At 38.5% G+C, this 26,676-nt stretch overlaps 1 protein-coding gene across 2 annotated transcripts in view; it reads right to left on the minus strand.

Moving 5' to 3' along the window:
• Positions 1-841: 841 nt before the first annotated feature.
• LOC124407413 (ras-specific guanine nucleotide-releasing factor 2-like) overlaps positions 842-26,676 on the minus strand; it is an 85,548-nt gene continuing 59,713 nt past the window's right edge. For both annotated transcript variants that reach the window (XM_046883521.1, XM_046883522.1), the window contains 20 exons: positions 24,661-24,983; positions 21,041-21,270; positions 19,417-19,613; positions 18,639-18,764; positions 18,394-18,496; positions 14,953-15,207; positions 13,074-13,243; positions 12,598-12,980; positions 11,593-11,705; positions 10,602-10,718; positions 8,881-9,096; positions 8,249-8,431; positions 7,608-7,900; positions 7,164-7,303; positions 5,785-5,805; positions 2,745-3,141; positions 2,203-2,300; positions 1,843-2,125; positions 1,434-1,631; positions 842-1,252 (listed from right to left, as the gene is read on the minus strand). In XM_046883521.1, the coding sequence (XP_046739477.1) occupies positions 1,031-1,252; positions 1,434-1,631; positions 1,843-2,125; positions 2,203-2,300; positions 2,745-3,141; positions 5,785-5,805; positions 7,164-7,303; positions 7,608-7,900; positions 8,249-8,431; positions 8,881-9,096; positions 10,602-10,718; positions 11,593-11,705; positions 12,598-12,980; positions 13,074-13,243; positions 14,953-15,207; positions 18,394-18,496; positions 18,639-18,764; positions 19,417-19,613; positions 21,041-21,270; positions 24,661-24,983 (4,068 nt within the window). In that variant the 3' untranslated portion in view covers positions 842-1,030. The remainder of the gene's footprint in view (positions 1,253-1,433; positions 1,632-1,842; positions 2,126-2,202; positions 2,301-2,744; positions 3,142-5,784; positions 5,806-7,163; positions 7,304-7,607; positions 7,901-8,248; positions 8,432-8,880; positions 9,097-10,601; positions 10,719-11,592; positions 11,706-12,597; positions 12,981-13,073; positions 13,244-14,952; positions 15,208-18,393; positions 18,497-18,638; positions 18,765-19,416; positions 19,614-21,040; positions 21,271-24,660; positions 24,984-26,676) is intronic.

Genomic DNA, 26,676 nt, shown 5'->3' on the forward strand with positions numbered 1-26,676 from the left:
ATTTTTAACCATAATCGAAAATACGAATTCTAACCACGTTTTTGTAACTCCCTTTGCATTTGCTCCGTAATAACTCTTTTCAATTCATTGATCCCACCGCGAGTGATCGCGGCAAATTTTAATTTTCTATTATTTGTATCTTATATTATAATGTATAGCGAGTAAAAGTTATACGCACGTAAGTACAGGTATATTGAAAATCACAGACAATCAATTAATCGATTAATTATGGAAAATAATTATTTTGTACGAAAAACAACGCGCCCTGATTTTAATGCGTTAGAATCCGTCTCACAGGGATGTCCCGATCAGTTCTAACCAAGTTGAATTGTACGGTTGATCAAGCTGGTCATAAATCATCCTCGAGACACGGCACCTATTCTACCTCTGTACATTGTACATCTACTATATGATTGTCGTACGCTCACTCGAAGTGGAACTGCCCGTCATTTGATCATCTCTTAACAAAAATCTGTACTTGGTTATTTCTTGAAATTCAATGTATTTATCCTGGTCGAACCTTTCATAATATTACGACCAAATTACTCTTCGTCAAGAAACTCACAGAAGATTGCTGAATCGCTCAAATCGAACTCAGAAAAAATACATTAAAAAACTATAGATTTATGTCTCAAATACTGGCAGAAGAAGCGAAAATACTTGTCTGAATAACTCCATTGATATTCCTTTGAAAAATTCAGAAATCTTTCGCGAGATGTCTTGGGGAGAATTTGACTGAACTGATTTTCATCAGGATACTCTTAGCTGCTGAAAACAGAAAGTACCGAAGAGTAACCTACAGCGTTACATCAAAAAACAGATTCAAATATTGATTGATCACGTCCTGAGAAAATACACATTGTACCTATTGTGTGTAATATATATTGTTTCTATCGTGGCTCCTGATTCTCCCACTTCGAGAACCGTCGACACGTTGAATCTAGAATAAAAGTGCAGGACGAATTAGCAGATAATAGTGATAACGAGAGGTAAATAGAGAATGGAATGCCGAGGGCTGGTTGAAGCCGAATTAATTCTTTGGCGGGGTCTGGCTTAGAGACGATGGGAGCCCGACGAAGGTGGAGCTGCTGAGCCTTGAGGTGCGGGGCTCGATCTCAAGAGACATTCGATACATCTCCTCCTCTTCAAGAAGCAAAGACGGGTCCAACAGGTAGTTGGTCACCTTCGTGATCAGCTCGATCTTGTACGGCGTCTGCTGGAAGTGTCGGATCTCCCGGATAACGTGAGCAATCTGCAAGAAAGGATTTGAACGATTTGTAATTGACACAAGAAACTGCGAAGAATTGGAAGCCAAAAAAATATAGCGTGCATCGTTTCATCTCATTGTCGCAGAATGAAATAATAGCACAAAGCTCAATCGTTACAGGTCCAATTGGCATGGAATGCCTCATATGTGATATCCGTTTACCCACCAGTCGCATCTTCGAGAAATTCAGGAGACCGTCCTCAGTGAAGTTCGGTGTTCCCTCCTCGATGAAGGATAGATCAGTCAAGTAAAGGCCCAAGTAAGGGATGCAGGGTGGATCGCAACGATGCAAGGCATCCCGAAGGTTTCTGAATCGACCGTCCGAAGAGACGATGGCCTGAAGTCGTTCGATCGTTTGCTTTGTCTGAAAATTGGAGTAGGGCTCACGGAAATCCGATCGAAGAAATTCGCTGACCAATTATTATGACTCGTGCCGAGATTGAGACAGACTCGTTCAATTCAAATCTATCATAATTTTGTTGCATCGTTCATTCAATATCGGGATTCGAAAATTTGATAAAAAAAAAGTGTCTCAAGCTCGACTTCCTCGATGACCAAGAATCTTCTCGCCTTACCGTCTTTGAGACCTTCTCCCAGGTCTTCTTGAGCCTATAAACACTGCTGCTTGTGAACGCTGCGCATATCTGAAGGACTCCATTGTAATTGTGAAGTACCCTGCTAATGTCGGCAACAGCAGCCCATTTTTCAATGGCCGCAACCCTGGAGGCCATGCTGGACCGCCGAATGATCTCGGACACGACAAGCTGGGAGAATTTGTTGAACCGTCTGGTCATAAGGATGATGTGCGGTGCCCGCGACGCTTTGTCAGTCTTCATCCAAGCCTGGCCCAAGAATTCCCTGCGACGATAGTTCGTTGATTAGGAAACAGGTTATTCGACTTTTGAATTCGAATGTACTTTTGACTCGATTCTTACTCGCTTGCAATCGCGACGAAGATCTGATGGTCCAGGTACGTCATCTGTTCGGCTATTTCCAGCGCTGACAAGGTCTCGATACTCTCTTCACTTGGTCTCTGAAAACACGAAGGAGAAATTTAGGAGGTCAACAAACCTGCCGAGAGGCTAAGAAACCTTATTTTCTACGTAGGTACGTCCATTCATTAAATGAAGGAAAGAATATCATGATCAAAAGGAATGGGGACGGTGGCAAGGAGAATAAACTACCCAAGAATACTGTCAGTAAATTAGACGTAACTCCTTTGAGCTGTTCTTGAAATATTTGAGGCACAGCGAAGTAGTCGACGTACCTGATTGTAATATGATAATAAAAATGCTTGCTGTCCATTGATTCTAATAAAAAAATTACGTAAATCAAACTAGTCCAACATACTTTTGAACAAAATACAACCTCATTAGACTAGAATAATCGAATAACGAGATATAAATTCCCAGAATCTAAACAGACTTCTGCAGCAGTCTACTCGTAGATACATCTTAATCCATCTCAATTTACGCACCTTCGGTGGTGCGAGCAGCTTCTCCAAATTGACTTTGCTACTCTCGGGTTCCTCCTTGGTGATGAGCCTGAGTAGTTGACTGGCAGCCTTGTGCTCGGCGGGCAGAAGGTTTGGGCTGTAAGTAATGTCATCGAGGAACTCGATGGTCAAGTCCTTGAGTCGCTGGTCGAGCTCGAAGTCCTGAGCGTGCTTGGAAACCCAGTGCCTGAGGACGTTGAGGACGCGCATCGTCGCCGCCGTTGACATAACGGACTCCTTACGTCGGTTCGTCTCGCGGCAGGACCCGCTTCTGACGCTGACGTCACCGACGCTACAGCGTCCCGGCGCCTTATCAGGGGGGTTGCTTGACGCTGAAGTCGCGATCGCGAAGGCCGCGGCCGCCGTTGAAGTGCTGCTCCTGTTATGCAAGATCATTGATTGGTGGACGACTTAATATGGTTGAGATGAGGGGTTTTCCTTTTTCGACGATGTTATATACTTATGCAATTGGTTTTTTATTTACTCTTATTCTTCCGTTTACTCGTTCTTTCAATTTATTCGTTATAAGTAGCTACTTCAGTTTTTCCAAGGCGTATCAGGCTTTTTGTCATTCTTCATCCAATAAACGAATCAGTGACCAAGCAAGCATGGTAACACTAAAAGCGCAGGCATTATGGGTCGAGTGCTATGACGCATCATTCTAATAACGAGACTATTTGACTTCGGATCAAATTCATTCCATGGGATCGGGAAAAATTTTAATGTGTTCGCCCCCCAGATTGGCTCCAAGTAATTTAAAAAAAAATTGTGTAAAGTTTCAAGTCTCTACGTCAACTGGAACACGTGCCGCTAAGCTCCGAAAGTTTTAAATGTAAAATATATGTACTTTTTATAACTAGTTATTTCGTTTTGCATTACTTTGGTATTAATTTACGGACAGATTTGAACTTGGCAGAGTTGTTGCTTAAAATGAAATGAAAAAACCCTAAAGATTTTCAAATGTTATGACAATTTTATAATGCATTTCTTTTTTGATATAAGCTTGATAGCATCATTTTTATTATACATATATGTATATATAAGGGAACAATAATTATCAAATTTTGAAATCTTCAGGGTTGGGTTCCTATCATTATAAGCAACAACTCTGCCAAGTTTTAAATCTGTCCCTTAATTTACACCAAAGTCAAACAAAATAAAATAAATGATTATGAAGACTACATGTACGTTACATTCAAAACTTTTGGAGCTTAGAGGCACGTGCTACAGTTGACGTAGAGGCTTAAAACTTTGCACATATTTTTTTAAACATTCGCAATAGATCTGGGTAGCGTCCCAATGAAAATTTTTCCGACCCCCAAATAAGGACCACCCTAATATATATCAATATTAGCCTACTTATAGTTTTCGTGCTCGTTATTTTCCGATCCTCATTATTAAGGAACTCATTATAAGCCAGACCAGCGGTAACTGACCTTACAACCCCAAAAGCAGGCTCTTATCGAAAGGCTACTTAGTTTGAAACCCGCAGTGTCCAGTGAACTGGTCACCTTGATCAGCTCACTTGGGGACAGTGTGCGTCTTTTTAAATCGCTGATTAAAAACAGACTTTTGACGAAATCTGAGTCAGTTAAAGACGCTTCAATCCCAAGAACTGCAGGTTAAAAAATTATTCAAATGATACAATTGCAAAACAGATTAAGCTTGCAAGATGCGAAAAGACTTGCGGGAAATATGTGAATTTATATCTGTATTTAAACGTGTTGAAGAAATATTCATTTTCTTTATACAATGAATTGACTAGTTCTTTTCTTTTATTTCAGTTGAAACTTGGTGAAAAAAAATAATCTGAAAAAAACATTCCTGCAAAGCTGGACTCTTCAGCAAGTCAAATGCTGATAGAAAAAATCATAGAATAACTAAACGATGAAGTACAGGTTGCAGCAGATATATCTCATATTTTTTAAGCACAGGTCAACGTTTATCGTAATGATTCAAAACTTTTAAACTATTTGTAAGCAAAAAAATTGTCGAATATCTAAAAACAAACGAGTGTCAATCGTATATTTATACGTTTCTCTGTACGGGAATTATTTTCTTAGTTTTGGAACAAACTTTTACCCGGGTTTATATAACTGGACTCTTGGAAGTGAATGATTGAAGAAAACTGTTTTGAACATTCAAATTCAGGATTTTTTGAAAAAGTTTTTCAGTGAATAATCAACCTACATTGCGAATGACACCCAAAATACTGATACTATCTATTTATTTATCAATCTATCTATATACTACCATAAGTTGCATCCTCTACGTTTGCTACGACATACGTACCATTTATTTTTATACAATTTAGCTCACGATTAAATATCTCTACAGTTTCAATCAACCAATTCTTCTATCCAACGAGAACGAATAAAGCGAGCGTATGCGATCGTTTTCAAAATGCTGACATTCTCGTTAGTTTTATCTATTGATTTAGGTTCCTGTAGATATTAAATTTCTTCATTATATACCCCATATCCTGTTTCCATAATTCTAATCTATTTCTATCACGACGATGCGATAATGCAGACAGGCGTCATTCTCAATTCGTGCAAGAATCGCGACGTGTACGTACTTCTCGCTACTCGGATAAATCAGATGCTCGCTATTTTGAGGACATCATCTTCAGGACGTGTCAAGTTTACAGCTCAGTGAAAAATTATACGGGAAGGGAAAGATTCATAGAATCAGGGTTCAGAATGTGAAGCTGAAATTGATTGATTTGAGTTTTGTTTAATCCATCAATTTCTAATAACTTCATCGTATGGTTCAAGAGCTTCATTTCTTCATTTCGAAGTTGATTGGAATTCAGCGATTTCAACATTTTTATCTCGGTAAATTATCGTTTCGATTGAATCCAACCTTTGTTCATGCTGTACGCTAATGCATGGTTGAGTAGGCTTAAGGATCTTGACATTGCATAAATGTTGCAGGAGACGTCCGGGGTCCACAAACGTGCAGAGTTACAATCATGCGAGATGAAAATTATATCAATGACATTTCCAATGAAAGTACTTACCACAAAGGTTCGTGTCCGATGCTATGAATGACGCAAAACACAACACACGAATACACAGTTTAATAGTAAAGAACATCGAAAATCATTCGTACATAATGGTATCAGTTAATAGTATTTGACGGATTGCGGTTGATTGTTATAAATTTAGAAGAGAAAAAAAAATTCACACGTTCACCAAAACTGTGCACACTCATATTACAATATGCGTTATGCAGTTGAGGCACTGAATCTCGGATGAAAAAGTGTTTCTTATACATCTTCTGCCACAGAGAAAACGCAAAAACTCGTAAATAAACCAACAAAAAGCTATGATGATGATTCGATACGTGTATGTAATAGTATAACAATAATAACAGTAGTGATAATAATCGTTATCGTAATAATAATACAGTATATAATAATATGTGAATACGTAAAGACGGCAGTGTAGAGATATAGAATGATAGGTAGTATAGAATTTTAAACAACGGACACAAAGCATCCATGCTTGACAGATGGGTCAACTCTTTACGACATTCAACATCCAGTAGCAGGTTAAAAACTGACAAAATTTTCTTGTATTCCATCGCCTATGGATGTATATTACATGTATCATATACGTAATGCAAATAGTCACTTTGTAAACTGACGTCTATATTCAAGTAATGTAAGTCGAGTAGACTTAACATCAGATTTTCAAAACTCTTGAAAGGTATTTTTTCCTCTGTACAATGTTATAGTTCTCTGACTTGCCTGGTAAATAAAATGAAATATTTAGAATTCGCTGATGGAAATTTAACAAATGTCGCGTAAAAAAGGAACATAGATTCAAAAACTAAACTATTTTACAATTAAGCACTGTTTAAGTTCACGAATAAAACCCGCGTTGCAACGTTGCCGAACGATCGTCACTTTCAACAAACGAGTGCAGATCTGAAACATCATCCTCACGCTATTCTTCGTTAAACTCTACACAGAGCTAGACGTTTCAACTCCAAGAATTCTGTCTCGATAATCAAAACTGCATAGCAAAAGATCAGCGTTAAATCTTGTAATTGAACAGACAGCCCCTAATTGTGTTCGTGTTTACCTGGCTTGGTCTACTAATTAAAAAGCGTTAGTCACGTTTCTGACGTCATAAGATATACTAAAAGATCGCAATATTCGGTCAAAGCTTTGGTCAAACGATCGCAATTCTTAGCGTCAGTAACGGCAATACTTTTGTTGAACGTGAATTCACATTTCCGAATCACCTCACAAGGACCAAATGACATTAGAATTTACCAAGGAAACATAACGATTGAGAAAATCTATCCTCTTATCTTTGGTTCCAATTAATTTTCAAATATTCTCGAGGCGATATAGAGCTGATACTGCTGATAGGAGACAATGCGACCAACCTTCGTTGGCTCTTGCGAAAACTAGTAATCACAACTCCCGCCTTGCTCGAAATCTGCTGACTGTCGTGCTGGAAACTCGGCCTCTGGGATCCGGAGCCCATTTCGTTATCCTGTATCGATCGCCTCCCCATGAGATAATTCTGAAAGCAGGATTAGGAACAACGAGATAAGATTAACTAATCAACCTCTTGAAAGTGATATGATAAATAAAATGAATAGATTAAAACCGTTTTTCAGCGTGTTTCCTCGTATTCCAAAATGTATTGTAAGTATTTCTATCATTCTTTATGTAATTATTACCTTAAAAAAAAAAAAAATCCAATTTTACCAAGCAAATTTAAAAATCTAAAAGAACTAGGATTCAAGTCGAAAATCGATGAGCATCGAATAAACACGGTACAGTGTAAATATAAATAATAAATAAGCAACAAATGTCGAACTCGCCCCTGTAATCGTCGAAATAGATCCACTGCGCATCGATGCCGGAGGTGCGGAGGCGATCGACGCCCGGTGTTCCGAGTAGTGATGATTGTGGTGATTGTGATGATTGTTATGCTGACAGTGGTGTTGGTAAAGATCAGCCGGAGGGGTCGACTCTTCGTCAGCCAAGCTCGAGTCGTCTTTTTCCAAGCAGAACCGCCTGCCTCTCGGAGATTTTGGCGATTTTGAGGGACACTCAGAGCGAACTGATGTCTTCGGCGATGGTGGCGGAGGATCGTCATAGGTGAATTGTACCTCTGCGAAATTGACAGATTTCAATATTTTGTGCAGTCCCAGAACGTCAATTAGTACCACGAATTGATCTATCGAACAATCTAAAACAATCTTCAGGTCATAACTCGAAGTCATTGGTGTAAAGTTCGACTGAATATTCGCCGGTAGATTGAATTTGAAAACATACTTCGAAAGTTGCGACTCACAATTACTCGTTGAGAAGTGAATGAAATGTTGAATGGTTCAATTCGAGCAACGCCAACGTCACATTTTCACGTCTTGGAATACACTTGACACTTCTTTTCACTATTAGACCATCGTTTAAATTGTCACGACAACGAAATTTAATCTGAACTATTCAAACCACTCACCATCCTTTGAGCATGACTCCGATGCCACCGGAGTGTCCGTCTCCTCTGACACTCCCCGAGAGTACATACCACCCTCGTGGGAACTTGGGTCCGAACCTGAACCAGATCCTGACCCCGTTGATCCCACAAGAGTAACGGAACTAAGGTTACTCGGGGAAGATGGTGCGCTTATCACCGTGATGTCTGAAACGTACAAACATTGTTCACTGTTGAAGGCGAATAAACCAGGGAACAGTTTGAACATCCATAAAACAAGTATGAATTGAATGGGAATAACCATTTTTTCTTTGATATCTCAACAGACTACTGTGATAATTATGCATCAGGTGGTAGAGGATGAGTGGGTCTCACCACTCGGCTGAGATACAAGAAATATCCGTTAATATACAGTGAGAATATTATTTTATTCGTGTTATTTCGTTTATCAATGGCACGAACAATATTCTCGGAGGTTCTCGGGGGTTTCTTTTTGTTTTCCTAACTTTTGATTTATCCTCAAGACAATATAACGGGTGTTCTTCAAATGTTTCACAAATAAAATGAAGTCTCCTAACTAAAAGGTAAATTTTTACCGTGTGAAAGAACCACGTCTTCCCTTCTTCACCGACGAACATTTCGTTGTAAACACTTACCTGTGAGGGTCTCTGCACTGGACGAGACAGCGATGACTTTCGGAATTGTTAGGTGACTCCTGTCGTCCTCGGAACTGGTATCCACGCGTACGCTGACCCTGCGTGGGGTTGCCGGGGATTGCCTGCCGGACGAAGGTCCAGGGGACTGCAGGGTGGGACTGCGCCTGATGATCGGTGGAGCTTCCGAGATGAGTCCCAAGTGTTGGTCGTCTTCGACTGGACAGTACGAATTGAGGTAACGATCGGCCAATTTGCCGCAGGACTGAACGTCCATGAAAAAAAAATACTAGGACGAAGTCACCCTGACAGCAAAGAAAAACTATCCACCATGCCGAAGGTTATTAGACACTATTTCATTGGATAAATATTTTAGTTTAAACTGCTATTCCATACTTTAGAAACGCCGTTTCACACTGCCGATAGTTCTTCCCGCTAGGGTATACGGTTACGTTGATGTAATTCATGAGAATATCCATAGATGCAATTTGACGATTGATATGAAAAAATTCGCTCGCAGCCCTTGCAATATTGTACTCGAGAAACAGAAATGAAATTTTGCGAAGGATCGGTACTTTTTTTTCAATATTTATTGGGAGTGAAATGCTCTGCATGATCAGAGAAATTTTTCCAATTTGGCGTTTAGATTACATGTTTTTTTTTTTTTTTTTGAGTTTCCGATTTTTCTTACGGTGTACAAAAATCTATCGAGCTGTTTGTAAATTTTACAAGTATTCCGATCTGCAACTAATAATATTCTAAGTCAAGCATCATTCACTTGATGACCACAAAAAATATCAAAGATTCCTGATAATGAGACACTTCTTTCAAAATAAGTTAATTGCAAAATTCCTTTCCCGGCAATTTCTGAAACTTTTGGTTTAGATATTGACTGATCCTGTTCACGCGAACTCGCCGATAAATTCAAAATTAAAGAGGATAAATATCCTTCAATGAAAATGCACCCTCGGCGTTTTCGAGGGAAACGAGGAAGGGGCTACGACCGAGGTGAGGTGTAGCGATCATGACGAAATGGTATGATTGTTTACAATCCGATGCCGTTTGAACCACGTGCGAGTAATTACACAGGCCAACAACCAAAAATCATCACAAATTCAAGCACAGGCATCCTTCAATAAAATCTAGCTACAGCATCCGAATCCAACCGTAAGAACTGCTTCAACCGTTAACTTTTTTTACAATTGACTTTGAAATCCGGAACGAAATTCGACCTTTGAATTGCTTGATAGACTGTAACTGAAACCAGTAGTTTAATAACAATTTTAAAGAAAACTCAAATTTTGGCTACAATCATAACGACCGTTTTAAGATTGGAACAAACATTATTCAGTTGATTTTTTTGTTTTTGAGTTATAGCCTTTCAAAAACAGCCAAAAAAAAACAGTATTTTGCGACTTGAACTTTGTTGGCAATGTGTAATCTTCATCATTCAGGGATAATTTTGAAAACTAGGATGCGTGTCTCGTAATTTCAAGCTCAATTTACGAAGAACCAATCAAGACGCACTCGAAATGATTTGGAACCTGCACAAAAAAATCTACTAAATGTCCAAATCGTTCTTCGGATGATTGTAAAGAACTTGTGTTCTGTCAAGCTGTATTGCCGCAATAAGTGCATCGGGTCAACGTGGTTCGATACGAAAAGAACATAATAATGCATAATTTATAAAAAATCTAAAATGAGGGCGATGAGAGGGAGCTCACGCTTTCGGTAGCCAGACCGCCAGTGGGCCTTTGTGTTGGAATTAAGGCCTCCTAGGTTGGAATCGTGGAAGGTGTGGCCCCGTGCCCCTTGGCTATCGCTCACCTCAGACCCGTACCCTACACACGTATACACGGTGCGACATTACACAAAACTCGAGAGGCATGATGAAATACGGTATAAAACAATCGTCAGGACTCATCGAGCTGTGGAGCATGGTGGCCATTGGTACCTGGAAAACACTCTCCTCGGAAGACTTTAAACCTGACGTTCCGAAAGTGTCTTACCCTTCATTTGTGTTGTTGAAAAAAAAAAAAAAAATGCTAACATTGAGAATAATATTTTTTACGGTGTATCTTTTCATCCGCTTACAAATCGATTCAGTTAAACAAATTTATCGGTAATATGTACGTTCTTTTCAACCTGGAATGAATTTCTCATTTTTCATATAATTCTTTTCCGTTCCGGTATATTATTGATCTTGTGGTAAATCTTAGAAAATTTTTTGCTATCGTTATAAGAATTGTGTCAAAATCCTTGTTTAAGCGATAGTTATACAGATGTAGTCTAAAGTGTTTGTAATGTTTGGAAATTTTTACGGTTGAACGATTTGTTGAAGTCTAAAATTTGACTCATTCCTCATTCATTTGAAACCAATACCTTTGTAACATCAGCATAGGTGGTAAACGGTCAAAACAACTTTACGAAAAAACAGGGACAGTTACTTTCGGAATTCTTCACGTAACTTCTACATATACTATAAATGGATGAACTGTTGCAAGCACTGAAATTAGACATTCAATCAATATATTCCTGGCTTCCACTATAGAGGATTAATATAATGGCAGATGTTCTTCAACCTCTGGCCACCATGTGAGAATGCACCTGTAACTCGTTGTTTACGCAAAAGCGCTGATAACGCGCGTTTCGCATAATGAAACGATTTTCCCGAGGTACAGAGATCAGTCACAGAGCCACAGGCGTTTATCTTACCAGAAACTGAGCTTGCACCGCTTGTGCGTCTTGGGCTGACGCTGTTTCGCCGACGTTCGTCGAGAGGCTGAAGTGGCGAGTCTCCCGAGGTACTGCCCAGAACATCCAGGGACCTGCAATGAGGCAAGAATTCCTTATTTAGGACTTGGACTTCAATTCTCAAAACAATGATCTTTTTAAACTTTAAATATTCATGTGTCAATATTTTACCTGAATGTTTGAAAACATTGTGATATAATCAATAAAGAGAATCATTTGCAACGTTGTAACAAAGACGCAGAGCAGTGCTGGTCACTTTTGAATTTACACACGATTTCCTAAATTAATTGCGTTTTGGATATTCAATCGTACATTGTAAGGTAATTATCTTGCAGAAAACAATTCACAAGCTGCTTGATAGCATTTTCGATTTCTGATCCACCATTTTCCTGATTAGTCGAAAATGTAGAACAAAGAGAACTTCTCGTTAATGGATTTTCATAAAAACATACCAAGTTTTACAATTTTGAAACACCGCGTTGAATTCAATGTTTTATGTACAATTCTATGTCTTTTAATAAATTTTGACAATTAAATTAACCCAAAAATCTCCGAGAACCAATTTTTACGAATAATTGCCTACTTCCTGTAAGTTTTATCAGTCGTTAAAGCCTGTCATTTAGAATCTCGAGAATATTGAGAATTCATCCTTTTCAAAAATTGTAACCCACGAATCGAGCAAGGTTTCGGAAGTGGTTTTCGGGAAATTGGATACCTTCATGAACAAAAATCATCATTTAAATTCATCCGTGTTCGTTAATGGATTAAATAAATGAGCAGGCATTCCTGATCTTGAAAAGTGTCCGGAACGTCGATGAAAAGATCGAAAGTAATTTCTTGAGATATCCAGACCGCGTCATTACTTGGAAGAGGAATTGGAATTCAACTGTTCACATAGTGTTAACATTGTACAGAAAATAAAACGCTTGGAAGGATCGAGCATGAAAGATTGAAGCTGGAACTCACATTACGGATCCGGTTCCAAGCTGACATTCAGGTGGCTCACTGTTGTAGAAGACCTTCTTCAGGGCCTCGAGGACAGTGACGCCGTCGGTGAAGACGCGATAGGTGAGGAGGAAGGTGTTAAGAAAATCGATGCTGAGGAACCTGAGGTCGGTTAGCCGTTGCAGAAGACGCTCTGGAGTGGCGTACCGTATCTGAGGAACCTTGCAGGAGTTGAGGGTCCGGCTAAACCGGATGTCAACGTCGTCCTTAAAGAGCTTCGGGTCGTTTCGTATCGACTGCGGCATCGTGACGGAACTTGTGTCCGACAACGAGCCGTGGAGAAGGTCATTGAAATGGACGTTATCCATGCATTGGCTGATGTCCGTTATCCAGGCGGCCTTTTCCTAAAATGGTGAAGAATGCAAGGCAGCGGCTTTAGTAGTTCCACAGGTAATAGTCGATGGAATTCAGTTCGTCAGGAGCAACAGCAACCTCACCTGCATAGTAGGCGCTATCAGGTGAACCGAAACCTCCGGTCCACCGGATTTTACGTCGAGAATGATCTTGAAGTCCCGAGTTTGGAGCTGTGAGCTACCGCTTCCGCTGCCGCTGCAGCTACTCTCACTGATGCCACTGGATAGGCTCGAGATCGAACACACCGACGACTCTGTTTCGGAAAATGGACGTTATGCGAATCGTTCGAAAGTTCGAAGAACAGTGGCCAACAAGCCATGAAATAACGGTGCTCGTAGTCTGGAGCTTGTGAACTTGTTAAGTTGTTGAAACAAAGTTAAGTTGAATATCAAATTCAAAAGGGTCATCACCCTCGTAAGCAGATAGAATACGAGTAAACGGCTGAAAAATTTGATAAATTTTGGATGTTCAGATGTTGAAAACTAATTCTTCAATTCGATTAGAATTTATTTCGATCTAAAATTTTTAGATCCAGCTCCACTTGTGTATTTTCTTATTAGAATCAATTGACAGAAGCATTTTCTTTGGCCATAACGTCAACGATTTTAATCGGGGACATGTTTAACAGCGATGCCCGTGTTTTCTCGAAAACGTCTAAAACAACTTCCTTCAAATTTGGAAATACTATTCTTGGATAATTTACCCTCGTTACCACGACACCGCTATTTTTCAATTATATTTTCCGTTAGTTAAATGAAAATGTTGTGAATTTTGAAAAACAAAGTCATAAACTATAGGACGACAAGTATAGTGAATCGATCCCAGAAGGACATCCGGATCATCTTTTGAGGGTACGTTGGTACTAATGAGATACGTTGATCCTGCAAGATTTAGATTTTCTGTCTATTTTGGTTTTTGAATAATTCGAAAAAAACGTGAAATCAGAAAATAATTTTTTTCACAAAGATGGCTTGACCGATTTCAAAAAAATTTAGACACATTAAAAAGGTATATAAAGGCTATACTCGGAAATAATAACAGCTCATAATCTTCATAATGATCATTAGAAACAGGTGCTTGTTCCCGAAATAATTTTTTTTCTGTATGATAACGTTCGAGTACAATTTTTAAACTGAATTTTCTCATGTCTTCTCTGATGTAGTACAACATCTCAAATCTTAAGAAAACAAACTGATTTACAGACATCAAAATCGATTTATTTCAATGTTCATACCTTTGAAGCAAGTGATTTTACGTTTTTTCAACTTATTCAAAAACCAAAATAGAAGAGATCTGGAATTTGCAGGATCGACGTATCTCGTTAGTACTAACATACCCTCAAAAGATGATCCAGATATCTTTCTAGAGCCGATTCACTATGATTTCGTCCTATGGGCTTTCAGCTTTAAACAATCGCCGTTTAGTAGGAAAAAAATCAGATCGTGCTGGAGAGAGTAAACTATCCAAAAATGTTATCTTCCAATTTTAAATGAATCTGTTTTAGTCGTTTCCGAGGTGTCAAAAGCACAGCAAAACGTATCAACATATAAACCTTTAAATTAATTCTTTTGAATAAAACAAACCTCAATCATATAGAATAATGGATTGTCGAGTTATAGTCTCTAAAATGTCACCTAGTCATTAAGGCGTCTTAACTTATATATTACCCTCAAAAATCAAAGGTGCATGCGTGACCACCACCCCTTAATTATTTGGTGCCATTCAGTAATCAAGTGAGATGATTCTGTGTTCTGATTACTTCAGAAACGGATCATCATAAATTAAACCATCATTCTAATCCGCTTCTGACAGCCACAATAAACCGAAATTTTTCTTCTCAAGATCAATCTATAGCAATCGAAATAGCACAAATACAAAAGGCGTTCGAAGGAACGATATGGCTTAATTTGAAAAGATATTCCGAGCACCTTCAAGAGCACGATTCCTATCAGGTCAGCTCACCGTCATCGTCGACGACACCCTGGTCGCTCGGGTCCTCTATGAGAAGAGCATCGGCGAGAGGAATCTTGCCGACTTCAGGTACGAGATGCAGACGTCCGCCGCTGGACTGGCGCGTGGTGAGGATCAGGTGATTCGAGAACAGGAAACACTGTCTGAGAGCCTCCTTGTCGCCGCCACCCCAATTCCCTCCGAAGGTCGTGCTCAGTCTGCTTCGTGCCCCACGTGGCTTTTCGCCAAGGATCTGGACCAAAGAGCCTGCAAGATGTCGACTGACGGTTAGAAATCCGGGCTCATTCCAGTGCGTTTGTTGACAAACAGAGAAAACGGGAAGCCACAATATCTGCAAGCCACGAGTGAAGCGAGAAATCTAAAGTAATGCTGTTTTCGAGTTTTGCAACGCCACGAATTCGCACTTCGGACTTCCGACACCAAATAAAACGCAAATTACACGAGCTTTTTCGCGTTCTCACGATCAGGGTCACTGAAGCGGTTTTTCCAACGTAGTGGATCAAGACTACCGACGGCGTAGACTGGTAAAAATATGGCGTCAGCGCCGCCAATTAATTAGCTTCATCGGGACTATGGATGATTTTATAGAACCCATGCTCCAGGTCCTGTGGAAAGGAGGACGATGCTTGGGACTCAAATGTTGACAAACAATCAGGGGACATGATTCAAACCCACTGTTAAAAACGGTGTTCAATTCGGCCTGACCACATCGGCTTGAAAGTTGATCCCGCGAACCATAAGTGAGCCTCGGTGTTTGGTCCCAGTATGTTGCTCTTCAAAGCACTGCGAAGAATGTGACGGTGTGGTCCTTTTCCGAAAGGCTAAATGAACGAGGTATCTTCGGTGTCGAGCCAAGGTGAAGAACACACTCCCGGTGATATCACAATGCAACGTACATATCACGGCGATGATTAAGTATCAAAATGGCAACTAAGTCAAGGCGTTGTTTTTGTCCGTCCGCCACCCAGACGCGCGTTTTGGACCCAAACGTTTAGCGTTCGCCGTAAAAGGACTCTCCTTAAGAAGTTGCCAGTTTTTGAATCGAGCGATACGATTAGCCGGGGTGAATTTAGGCGAAAAATGAAAACCCCGAAACTTGGCACGATGCGAGTTTTTTTCAAGGGCAGATAGGCGCCTGACGTTTGCATGGAAGCCATGTGACGCGCGATCACGCGTCTAGGAGGAAACGAACCCATGGCGCCGACGCGGATCGCGACTTGAGTGCGCTTGCGAGAAACACCATCGATTTGAACGAGGGACAACCAGGTTTGCGCAAACGCACGTTTGTCCCGCCTTTGAGTTATACGGAATTGAAAAACGGTTACCAACTCTTGCCAAAACAGAATTCTGCACCTCCGGTACGTCGCCTCGATATCGCGACGCCGTCGACGAAGTTGAGGATGAACTTCGGAGTTTAAACGTCAGAGTGCAACGTTATTTGTTACATTGATCTCGTTCATTGAGCGTCAAGACATTTTTAACGCTTCAATTAAAAAAGCCTAATTGGCCAAAAAGGGGATGATTGGAAAAACTGTTATTAACAAACGATAAAGATCGAAATTTTCTTTCACCGGTTGATCACTTTCCCAATTTAAAATTTTTCTAAAAGTATCCGGTCACTTCAATGAACATGTTATAATCAAGGATATGTCCAAATTTCAAGTCAATTGGACGAATAGATTTTGAGATTGCAAACCACGCCGTTGGAACGTCTTTTTGGTATGAACAATAAGCATGTTGTCAACACTTTTTAATAAAAAAATACTGAAACTTCAGAAAACCTTGTAATAACTTTGCATAAAAATCCGACTTCGTCCTTCTAATACCCAAGTAAAAAAAATTGAAAATCGATATATATTTTTTGGGCCAAATCCTTATGCTAGTGCCTTAAGGATACATCGAAGTTGTAGTCTAAGCAGTTGAAAATGGGGTGAAATGAATACGCAAAAGCTGCGACCATGGTCAATTTAGCTCAATATTATTGAAATACTCCTCAAAGTAGAGAAAAATTCAAAAAACATGAATTCCAACTAAGAAACTTTAATTATTTATCGCTACTTGAAGTTATTATATTATTACATAATTCTTTGGTAAATTTCAATGACATACGGCTTAAATTTAAGTCTAACGACTATTTTTCGTAAGACTTTAAGTAATAACGAAAACGTTGCATGCAAAACATTATTCAGACTTGAACGGAAACCATACTGACTTCTTATTGAAACTATATTTCACGAGATTTGTAGCTATCCACGTACAAATTTACATATCTTTGTAAAAGTGACAAGCAATTAAACTTTTTCTACTTGAATTCAAAGTGAACATGTTTTGATATATTGTACAGGAAACATTTGCTCAACAAAGTTAAACTCAATCAACTTCAGTTTTACTTTTTCTACTGCTATATGTCTGATTAATCTTTGAGTGGTACAGTAATTATTGTTCTTTCGAATTCTTCTATAGATTGCCGCTAGATCTACGAAGTATTTTACATTATAAACAATTCGAAGAATACACTAGGTAAAATGAGATCTCAACTTAAAAAAGAGTCGAGGAAAATGATTTGCAGCTATTCTACTCCGTGTGATAAACTCAATGTCTTGCAAGCTTTCCGGATTACGCTAAAGCTCTTTATTCACACTTTCAAATGATTTAGATTTACAACAATCTTGGCAGAATATAATTGCGGGAAATTCTCTATTTAGAAGGTTGCTTACTTTTTTTCATAAACACTTGAGTTTTCACTACTTAACAAAGCTTCGTTTATTTAAAATTCCCACTCAAGTTTTTTGGAGCATAATTTAACTCCTCTAAAAATGCTTGATACGGTACTTTGGTAAGTCGTAAAACGCTAAATGACCCTATAGCGGAATGTGTTGCGTTTTTATATAACATTTAATCCAACAACCAGACTTGTATAATTGCACAATAACGCCACTTAAAACTCCAAAAATTCACGATGAAAAAAGACATCCACATAACTTTACGAATTCCATGAAAATGTTTTTACATTCGAAATTTCGATCGATGTATAGAACTAGATATCAGAATTTTGGCGCATATGAGAACATCACTTCAACATCTTCTTATCATCTTGCTATGTGTAATTTCTCAATAATTATTGCATTAAATCTAGCACCGAATGAAATTTGGAGTTGTGAATGTTCGTAGAGAACCTTTCTAATTTCCAAGACTTACATCCAATTTCAGTGGCCGATTGGTTCTATACTTTGATTGAAGTATAACGCAACGGAGGGATTACACCCCATAAAAGTTCCGACTTTAACGTGTTTGTGGGTGCTTTAAAAAGAGTAGCGAACTACGAGGCAGTAAAACCAGCATGACATAAAATTCTCTTTATACATACAAGAGCTCTTTAAATCCAGAACTTCCTCCACCCCCGACTTGACGAATTAATCAGTGAAGACTCACCCTGTCTAACGAAAACCTGATTGACGTCCAGCAGAATATCGCAACCTTCGACGATCATTCTTTCCACTGCCAAGTTCTTGCGCAGATTCTCAGTCTCGCTCACCTAAAAAATGAAGTAAAAACTATTGGTCAACTGCATAAATAACAAATTTTCGCCACCTCTTCGGGAGCGAATATCGAAAAAGGTGGAAAAAAAACTAACGGGAAATATCATTCAATAATAATTTGATGAATTTGGTGCTAACCTCGTCATGCATCTGACGCGATAAATCCTCCAGCTGTTGTCTAGCATTCTGCAAACTTTTTCGCTCCACGTGATCGTGGGGCGTGTGAGCCAGTAACTCGTGCAGCGTGATGATGTACCTCGGAATCTGTGATCAATCACCAAGCGGAATCATAAAACATGTGAATTGACTGAAATTCAAACCTTGATAAGTTTTTGCGTGCGAATTTCTTGGCCTAAACGGTAAAATCTCGAGGGGGGGAGGGGGGGGGGGGATCATTTTGGGATCCGTAATTTACGAAATCTTACGATTGTTCGATAAATTTCAGAATTATGATGAAATTTTATAACAACAAATTTCTATAACTGAGAATAATGGAAAAATTTGCAAAGTAGCTGAGATTATTTGATCGGGTAAAATGTACAAAGAGGCAAAATAGATATGAATTAAAAGTTTTCAAATCAAAAAGTTGATTGAAAAATAATATTATGATTCAATTTTTGAAAACACGATTACTGTCCAGACCTATTAATTTCATGAAAAGTTATATTCCATTTATGTTAAATCGATAGCAGAAACATAAATGGTAAATTAATCATTTTTAAGATCTGAAGTTTTCCGTCTCATCATTAATATTCCGTGAACGATGGACAAAAAAATTCACTACCCAAGAAATTTAAAGTAAAAGAAAAATCAAAAAAAGAACCACCAAACAGAATTTGGAAAAACAAACAACAAGTTGACTTTGCGAGAAATGATGATTGCGGTTTCAATTTCCACTTTGTGGTAGAATCACTACCTGATGCATCGGGTAGGTGAGAAAAGTTTCGAGGGATCGACCGTGGCAGGACGGTTTGTTCTCCAGTCTCGCAAGGAGAGCTGCAAAGGAGGGCGACGACTGTTTGCATTCGGTGAGAACCTGCAGACTGTAGTGATGATTGCGAACGTACTCTTGATAGATGGACAGCATGGGTAGCAGCATGTTGAACAAATCCCCTGCAGACCGAGTAATTGCAATATTTAATAACGAAATTATGCAGCGACGTGTAGCAGATAGCGAAAAAAATTTGCGAATTATAATACAAAGTTAGCAAAAAGGGATTTTAATTTTGTGATTGTTCAAAGAGATGGAAACGTTTTTCCAACGTGCATAGAAAACAAATCGCGCTTACAGCTTTTTCAATTCTCCTTTTAAACTCGTTGGACGTATTATCGAACATCTCAGCGACTGAAACGATTGCGTTGCTAAAACATCTTTCAATCGTTGATTTTACAAATGTCAGAAAAGCGCACAGAAGTCTTCACGTCTATCTCAGCAGAATATTTTCTGACCTATACCCTACCTTTCATCGTCATCCTCGATAATATATTCAGCCACCCCATTTCGCGAGTTGAGTATAATAAAACGCCAGTTCGAGGCGTCGAATACGAAGAAACTCGACTCGAAATTTTGCGGAGTTTAAGCGCATCCGCATTTCATTCCAAACTCGCTTTCACCCACATCTCAAGCGGTATGAAATGAATACAGACACACGCAAATTTGTACATTTGCACGTACAGTATATGTATACATATCACATATACTATTCCCTGTGTACGTATGATTAGCATGAGAAGCTCTTGCACGCAACCCCAACTCGAAACTCGTATTCCACGGGTGAAAGAGAGCGGAATTTTCGTGCTTTCGCCAAAAGTAACATCATAAAATCCGCCGAAATTTCTGCCGCCATCGCAGCTCTTTTAACACACGTAGATATAATTTTACGCAATATTAGCAATTTTTCTGGGTCACGAAAAGTCGTACTGCATATGGGAGGAGACATCCTAACAAGTAAATTTGATATGAGACTGTGCTTTGAAAATATGATATCACAATTTATGCGTTCGTTTTCAAAATCTCTCAAACACGTATGTGCCAGAAGTTTGAAAAAAACTTGTTGCATTTCTATTTCTAAAAAACAAACTTATACTTCACATTTCAAATTCAATCGAATCACCATCTTGAATTTTTTTAATCCGTTTTCAGTTTTGTAATCAGTCACCCCAAAACCTACAGAATACCATCTTGTTGTAAAAGTTTACCCAGTACAATAATATGTGACAAAGAGCGTTAAAGTTTATCCATCAATCATAAACGTTAATTGAATCAGTAAAGGATTTTCAATCACCCAAATTTACGTTTCGCTGATAAAATTGACGTCAATTCGTCTGAAATAAAGTTTCTTTAGATTGAATTAAGTTTCTTTACTGTCGTTTCACGTTTAGCAGCTTCGTACAATGCAACTGAAAATATAATTGTCTCTAAAATGCTTCTAAGTATGCAAGAGTTTCGAAATGATTTATTCGATTAAAGGCGTGTACCGTGCTTACTTGAAAAAAGCAAAGCCTTTTTGTCTTCTCGAACAATAAGCGTTCCTACTTACCTAAGACGAGGGTGGGCCAACTCTCCATTCGAGAGGTGAGACCCTTGAGGAATATCTGATGGAGGAAGAGGACGGTCTCGCTGTTCAGGAAGATGCTATTGACGTCTTCGTGGCTGCACGGTGGCTTCTTGGAGCTTGCGGCCATTTTGAACGGCCGCAAAAAGCAGCTGACTAATGCCTCCATTTGTTCCATGTATTCTTCCTCAGCTTCGACCATTTGGAATACCAGGCTGAGAATAGACATTTTTTACAGGTACTCGTACATAATCGTTGGCATGAAGTTACTCTCTCATCTTAGCCTCTCCTTTTGTGAATAAACTGATATTAATGAACTGTGAAGACTTATCGAAAATCCCTGAATCAGATTTCCGGTGTGCAACTTATGCTTTTCCGATTTAATTCGTCGATTCATATCTTCGGAGGAACTTCAAGTTAGGCTCTTTATTCCGTTACTAATTCTCTTAAAGAAGTTCGGTTTATTTTTCGCTGAATATCTCTAATTTTCTATGAATCTTTGGCCACGCATTATTTTATACAAATTATACCGAGTATTGATGGATGCGCGAAAATTTTTGTACTGCGAGTTCAGTTTTTTCTTTCTGTAGATCAGATGCTTAGCAATTTTTTACAATTTCTTTTCATTTTTAGTTCAGTTATAATGGAAACGAAGGCAGTAATATGTTATAAAGCCTCCTGTTTGCACGAAAAAAAATTTTTGATTGAGATTAAAAAAAAAATAAGGTACTAATTTTTATCGAAACGTCTATAGTTGATTTATTTATTTTATGACTTCTCAAGTTGTCTTGGTAAATGTTTATTAATCTTAAAAAATTTGTTTCAGGAGTTTGTGGTTGCCTGTCTTTTCCGAACAATTCTGTAAATTCCTAACGGAAAGTAATTTTGTAAAGTATTTAAAAGAAATTCAAAGAAAACGTCTCAGCACTTTCTCTTAGGGTTTATGAAGGAGAAATGTGACCAGGGTTAGGTTTTACACCCTCAACGTCGTTGATGGCTTCCACCATGGGGATTAAAGCGTTCATTCCAGAACACCGTCAGCGAAATTCATAGATATTAGTTACCCTCTGGAGGCAGGTTCCAATTTTTTATCCCCACGCAGTTAACGCAAAATCTCAAATTTTAAGGTAAGACAGAGTATTTTTTCTGTGAAACGGTTGAAAAATAAGCATACAAACTACAGAAAAATAATGCACAATTTATGATCCCAAGGAAAAATGTCCGAAATCGCTTTTAGAAAAGTTAAACCATCCCAAGAATCTTCCGCAAGTAGAAAACTGGAAATTTGTCACGGTATAGCTTCTTATAATACAAGATGCTGAAAAATGTGTAAATTACGAGAATTGTTAGAAAAGTATAGCGTCTATGAGTATATCGGTAAAACAGTTCGCAACTTGTGACGTTAAAGGAAAAAGTTTGCACACGTATAACGCGAAGCTTATATCGCGAATCGGAGAGCTAATAAACCGCACAAGTAGAACGAGTCTCCGTATAAGGCAAATAAATAGGGCAAAATGGCAACCCTTGTGTAACTTTTACCCTGTGAAGTGTGATTTCCCGAGTGTGCGAGATTAACAACGCGAAACGGGAGTGCCAGGTATTAAGTAGGATTCATTTTTCACAGGATTTCCGTGCCGGTTTTCGCACTGTATCGAATTAAACGAGCCGATTCGATTATGCCTGTGCAAAAAAAAAAAAAAAAACAGAGTAAAGTTTTCGAAATTAGTTATGAAAATTAATTGCAATTGGAATTATTTGTGGTGTAGATATATGGGACATTCTATATGTAATCAATTACCTGACCGTGAAATTGATACGTACTTTGTATGCTAATTTTTTTTTTTCAGCTCATAAAATTGTGGGTGATTTTTTGCAGATTTTTATTCGAAGAAGTTTAGATGTGAAGGGTTGATAAAATGTGTGCGAAAATCTGCAATTCCCGATTTTTAAATAACACAAAATAGATAGAAAATTATGGATCATGCGAAAAAAAATTGAAGATAAAAAACATTCAGTTTTTAGTTAATTTTGAAGTTATATCATTCAAAGAATAATAAATGCTTCTGAAAGTCGAGGAAAAACGCAAACGATCTCACAATCAGTTTGTTAGATTTGTACCGATAAATCCGGTCACCTATAAAATATTAGGTAAAGAATATAAAATAAAATTACGCGATACAATGTATTAATATTTATATTTTAAAACTATTTCCAACGATTTGACAACAACGTGACGTGACATGTCACTATTTAAGAAAATTAGGAAAGAGAAAAATTCAATGCTTTTACACTAAAATCTGCCCCATAATTAATTTCACGCGTGTATTTACATGTGGAATGTCTCATATATTCCGGACACGTTGTGCGAGACGTAATCGATAATCGCAACGATCACGTCCGACTGTTTGTTCAAATCTTATACGAAATCAGGGAATAGATAATAAAATATAGGGATAAAAGTTCATAACGGAAAATAGAATTTAGTGAAAAACAGGATTTTTTACTCAAATCTGTCGTATCGACTATAATCAAAGACGTCAGCTGAGAAAAATAATCGGGGTTCAAAAATTGCAAGAGAAAGGAAAAATAATAATCAATTCGCAGCGGGGCTCTCAACGAAATTAATTTTTATCATGTTTTGCTCGCCTGAAGTTGATTGAAAAAAAAAAATCGCATGTTGGGGCTGAAGTACGTAATTTATCAACGATTAATGAGAAATAATTTATTTATACACTTTCATTAAGTTTTTTTGCCAAATTTGAAACAATCATGGTTTAGAACACACGATAAAGTGAAAATATCTAGAATTCCATTTGCCACAAGTTTTATACGTTACATACTAAAAAATATGAAAAATCCAACCATGATGAATATTTTTAATTTACAAACTCCCCGGGCACAATTTTCAATTAACAATTGTTAACATCGAAACTTTTTCACTCTGAATTCGCGGTTCTTCAGTCTTTCCGAGTATCAAGGGAAAATTGTTATAATGAAATTTAACCACAATTTCAACCTCTTGCTCCGCGTAATTATTATCTCATTTCAAGCCCAATTTACCATCCAGACAACATGACCCTGTAATATTATTCGAAATATAGTTCGCATGCTCACTTCCACATTGTAAAGTCACTTATTTTCAAATGGAAGAAAACTGCGCAGTATTTCACTCCACAGCAAATCACGTTTTGATACAACCGTCAAAATGATTCTTCACTTTGAAAAAACTTGAAGAAGAAGACAAAAATAAAACGTGACAAAAAATTTACAAAAAATCCAATTGAATGAGGGGGGCGGCGGGCAAAACGGGGTAGGGGGGGGGAGCAAAATGGGGTACCCTTAAAGTTTAAAAAAACTTTGTTTTTCAAAATGTTTTTTAAATATATGATACTTGAAAATAATTTTTATTTTCTTTGGTTAGAATTGAAAAAAAAAAAATTTAAGATATTTGAATCCTCGGAAACTAAGTATTTCCTTAAGTACCCCGTTTTGCCCCCCCCCCCCCCACCCCGCCCTTCACTAAATTAAATTTCACATGTATTATTATCTTTTGGATTATTATTTCCGAGTCATTTGCCCCCCTCCCCAACATTTGAAAGACGCACCTGTTTCTTTTCCGCATGCTTTCCGCGTGGGGACTCTTTATATACTGTTCGACGATCTGCTTCCACCTCCTGCGGCAAAGCCAACCCCTGAAGAAGCTCTGAACCTTCAGGATCTTCCGTACTTCAACAGATTCCTCCGAAGCTTCACCGCCTCTTGGGTCGCCCCCGGAGCCCGATGCGCCCCCGGAAGCAGCCGGCCCTGACTCTCCGACACCACTTCCGCATCCTGCGAGGGCTCGAAGTCCCGCGCCAATTTCGCTGGACCCGATATAACTCGGAGCTGCGACTGTCGCCGGGCGAAACTCCCTCTTCATCGTGCATATCTGCAATGTTTTAATTCATTGTTTAATATTTTCAAGGACAGAGCTTTTGGCAACTTGGAAACGATCGGCGGAAGTGCAGATAGCGCAACACATATCATTCGAATTTTTATTAAATATGGTCAACGCGTTATTTTGACCCTCAATCAAGTTTTAGAGAGGAAGTTTTTTTTTTTAAGAAACGCACACATGCTTTTTCAAGGTGGCTAGTCGTCTGGAAAATCGGGGAATAGTCAGAGAAGTTTGTTGAGAATGATAAATTCAATTGGAATGCCAATCCGTACGCTTAATCGATCATCTGTTTTTTCCATATTTAGGTACTAATTCAACTTCAACGATTTCAAAAATGTATGTACGAAAAATTCTTGCGAAATGTGATATGTCCAAGCAAGAAATTAGGAAAAATTTATCAAATTTCGGAAAACCAATTTAAATGGGCACCCAATTTGTCGAAAGTATTGCAATTTGTTTTTCAACTGATCAAGCTAGATAGTGTTTGATACTCACTGCAGAGTCGTAGCGTTTGTTTAACTAAAAAATTTCCGAGGCGTGGTTGAAATTCAGAATTTGATAAGTTCCGAAAGCGCCAAATTCCAAATATTTTGGTGGCGAAACCCAGAGTAAAGAAATTAAACTTTGACGAAGCATTAAAGTTTCGAATGGTCTGATACCCGACGCTCGAAATTCCGAAAGTGCAAAGTTGCGAAAGGGCAAAATAGCGAAAGGACAAAACACAGTCAAGACAAAGTTTCGAAACTCTGAAAATAAGAAAATATAAAAATCTAAAACATCGAAATTCCTTTCATTTTCATTTTTGTGAATTTCTGGCTTGGTGAAATTTCATCACTTTGATCTCACTTAGCTTTAGATTTTCGACATTTTTACGTTGGGAATCCTGGTGATTCTGAATTCGGTTTTTCTGATTTTTTACACCGACTGGTTGACTAAACTACGCTGTGGTGTATATTTTGCTCTATCGTAAATTAAATTTTCGGTATCTTGCATTTCGGAACTTTAAACCGTCGGGGTTCCGACCATTCGGAACTTTATTGTTTGGTAAGAGATTGATTTCTTTACTTTCAAGTCTCGCCACTAAATAATTCGGAATCAGGCGGTTCCGGAACTTTTCAAATTCGGAACTTCAACCCCGCCCCAAATTTCCCAACTTTTCTACAGTATCCACACGGTGGACAAATCGAAATTCAACTGACGTCGTTGAACCAAACGTAGATTTATTTTCACTGAGTTTAGTCGGATTCTTGCGCTCCATCGATCGCTTTCTTTTATACATCGCTACCTGGGCATGTCAATCCATCTATCTATATCCATGTATCCATCTCCGTAACAAAACCCTCGCGATTCGCGTGAAAGCACTTATTTCGCAATATACGAAAATCCTCGCGGAAAGTTTTCGGCACGCAATACATGGGCATCGCATGATATCTACACACGTTCCGATTCCGAGAGAATATAAACAGCGATTAGGATGATTGATCCGGATTCCCGGACTCTTATTACGCATTGCCTCTGTAAACGCAAACATAACCAGCACGAATCAAAGATCTTTTCGAAAAGAGCTTACAGAATGTCGTGAGATGCCTAAAAATTATCGAAGAACGAACTTGCGCACAAAAATGATGTAATCGGAGCTAAAAAAGTTGAGCTACAATTGACTGATTTGATTTGAAGAAAGAAA

This window comes from Diprion similis, chromosome 6, assembly GCF_021155765.1.
Source record: "Diprion similis isolate iyDipSimi1 chromosome 6, iyDipSimi1.1, whole genome shotgun sequence".
Lineage (NCBI taxonomy): Eukaryota > Metazoa > Arthropoda > Insecta > Hymenoptera > Diprionidae > Diprion > Diprion similis.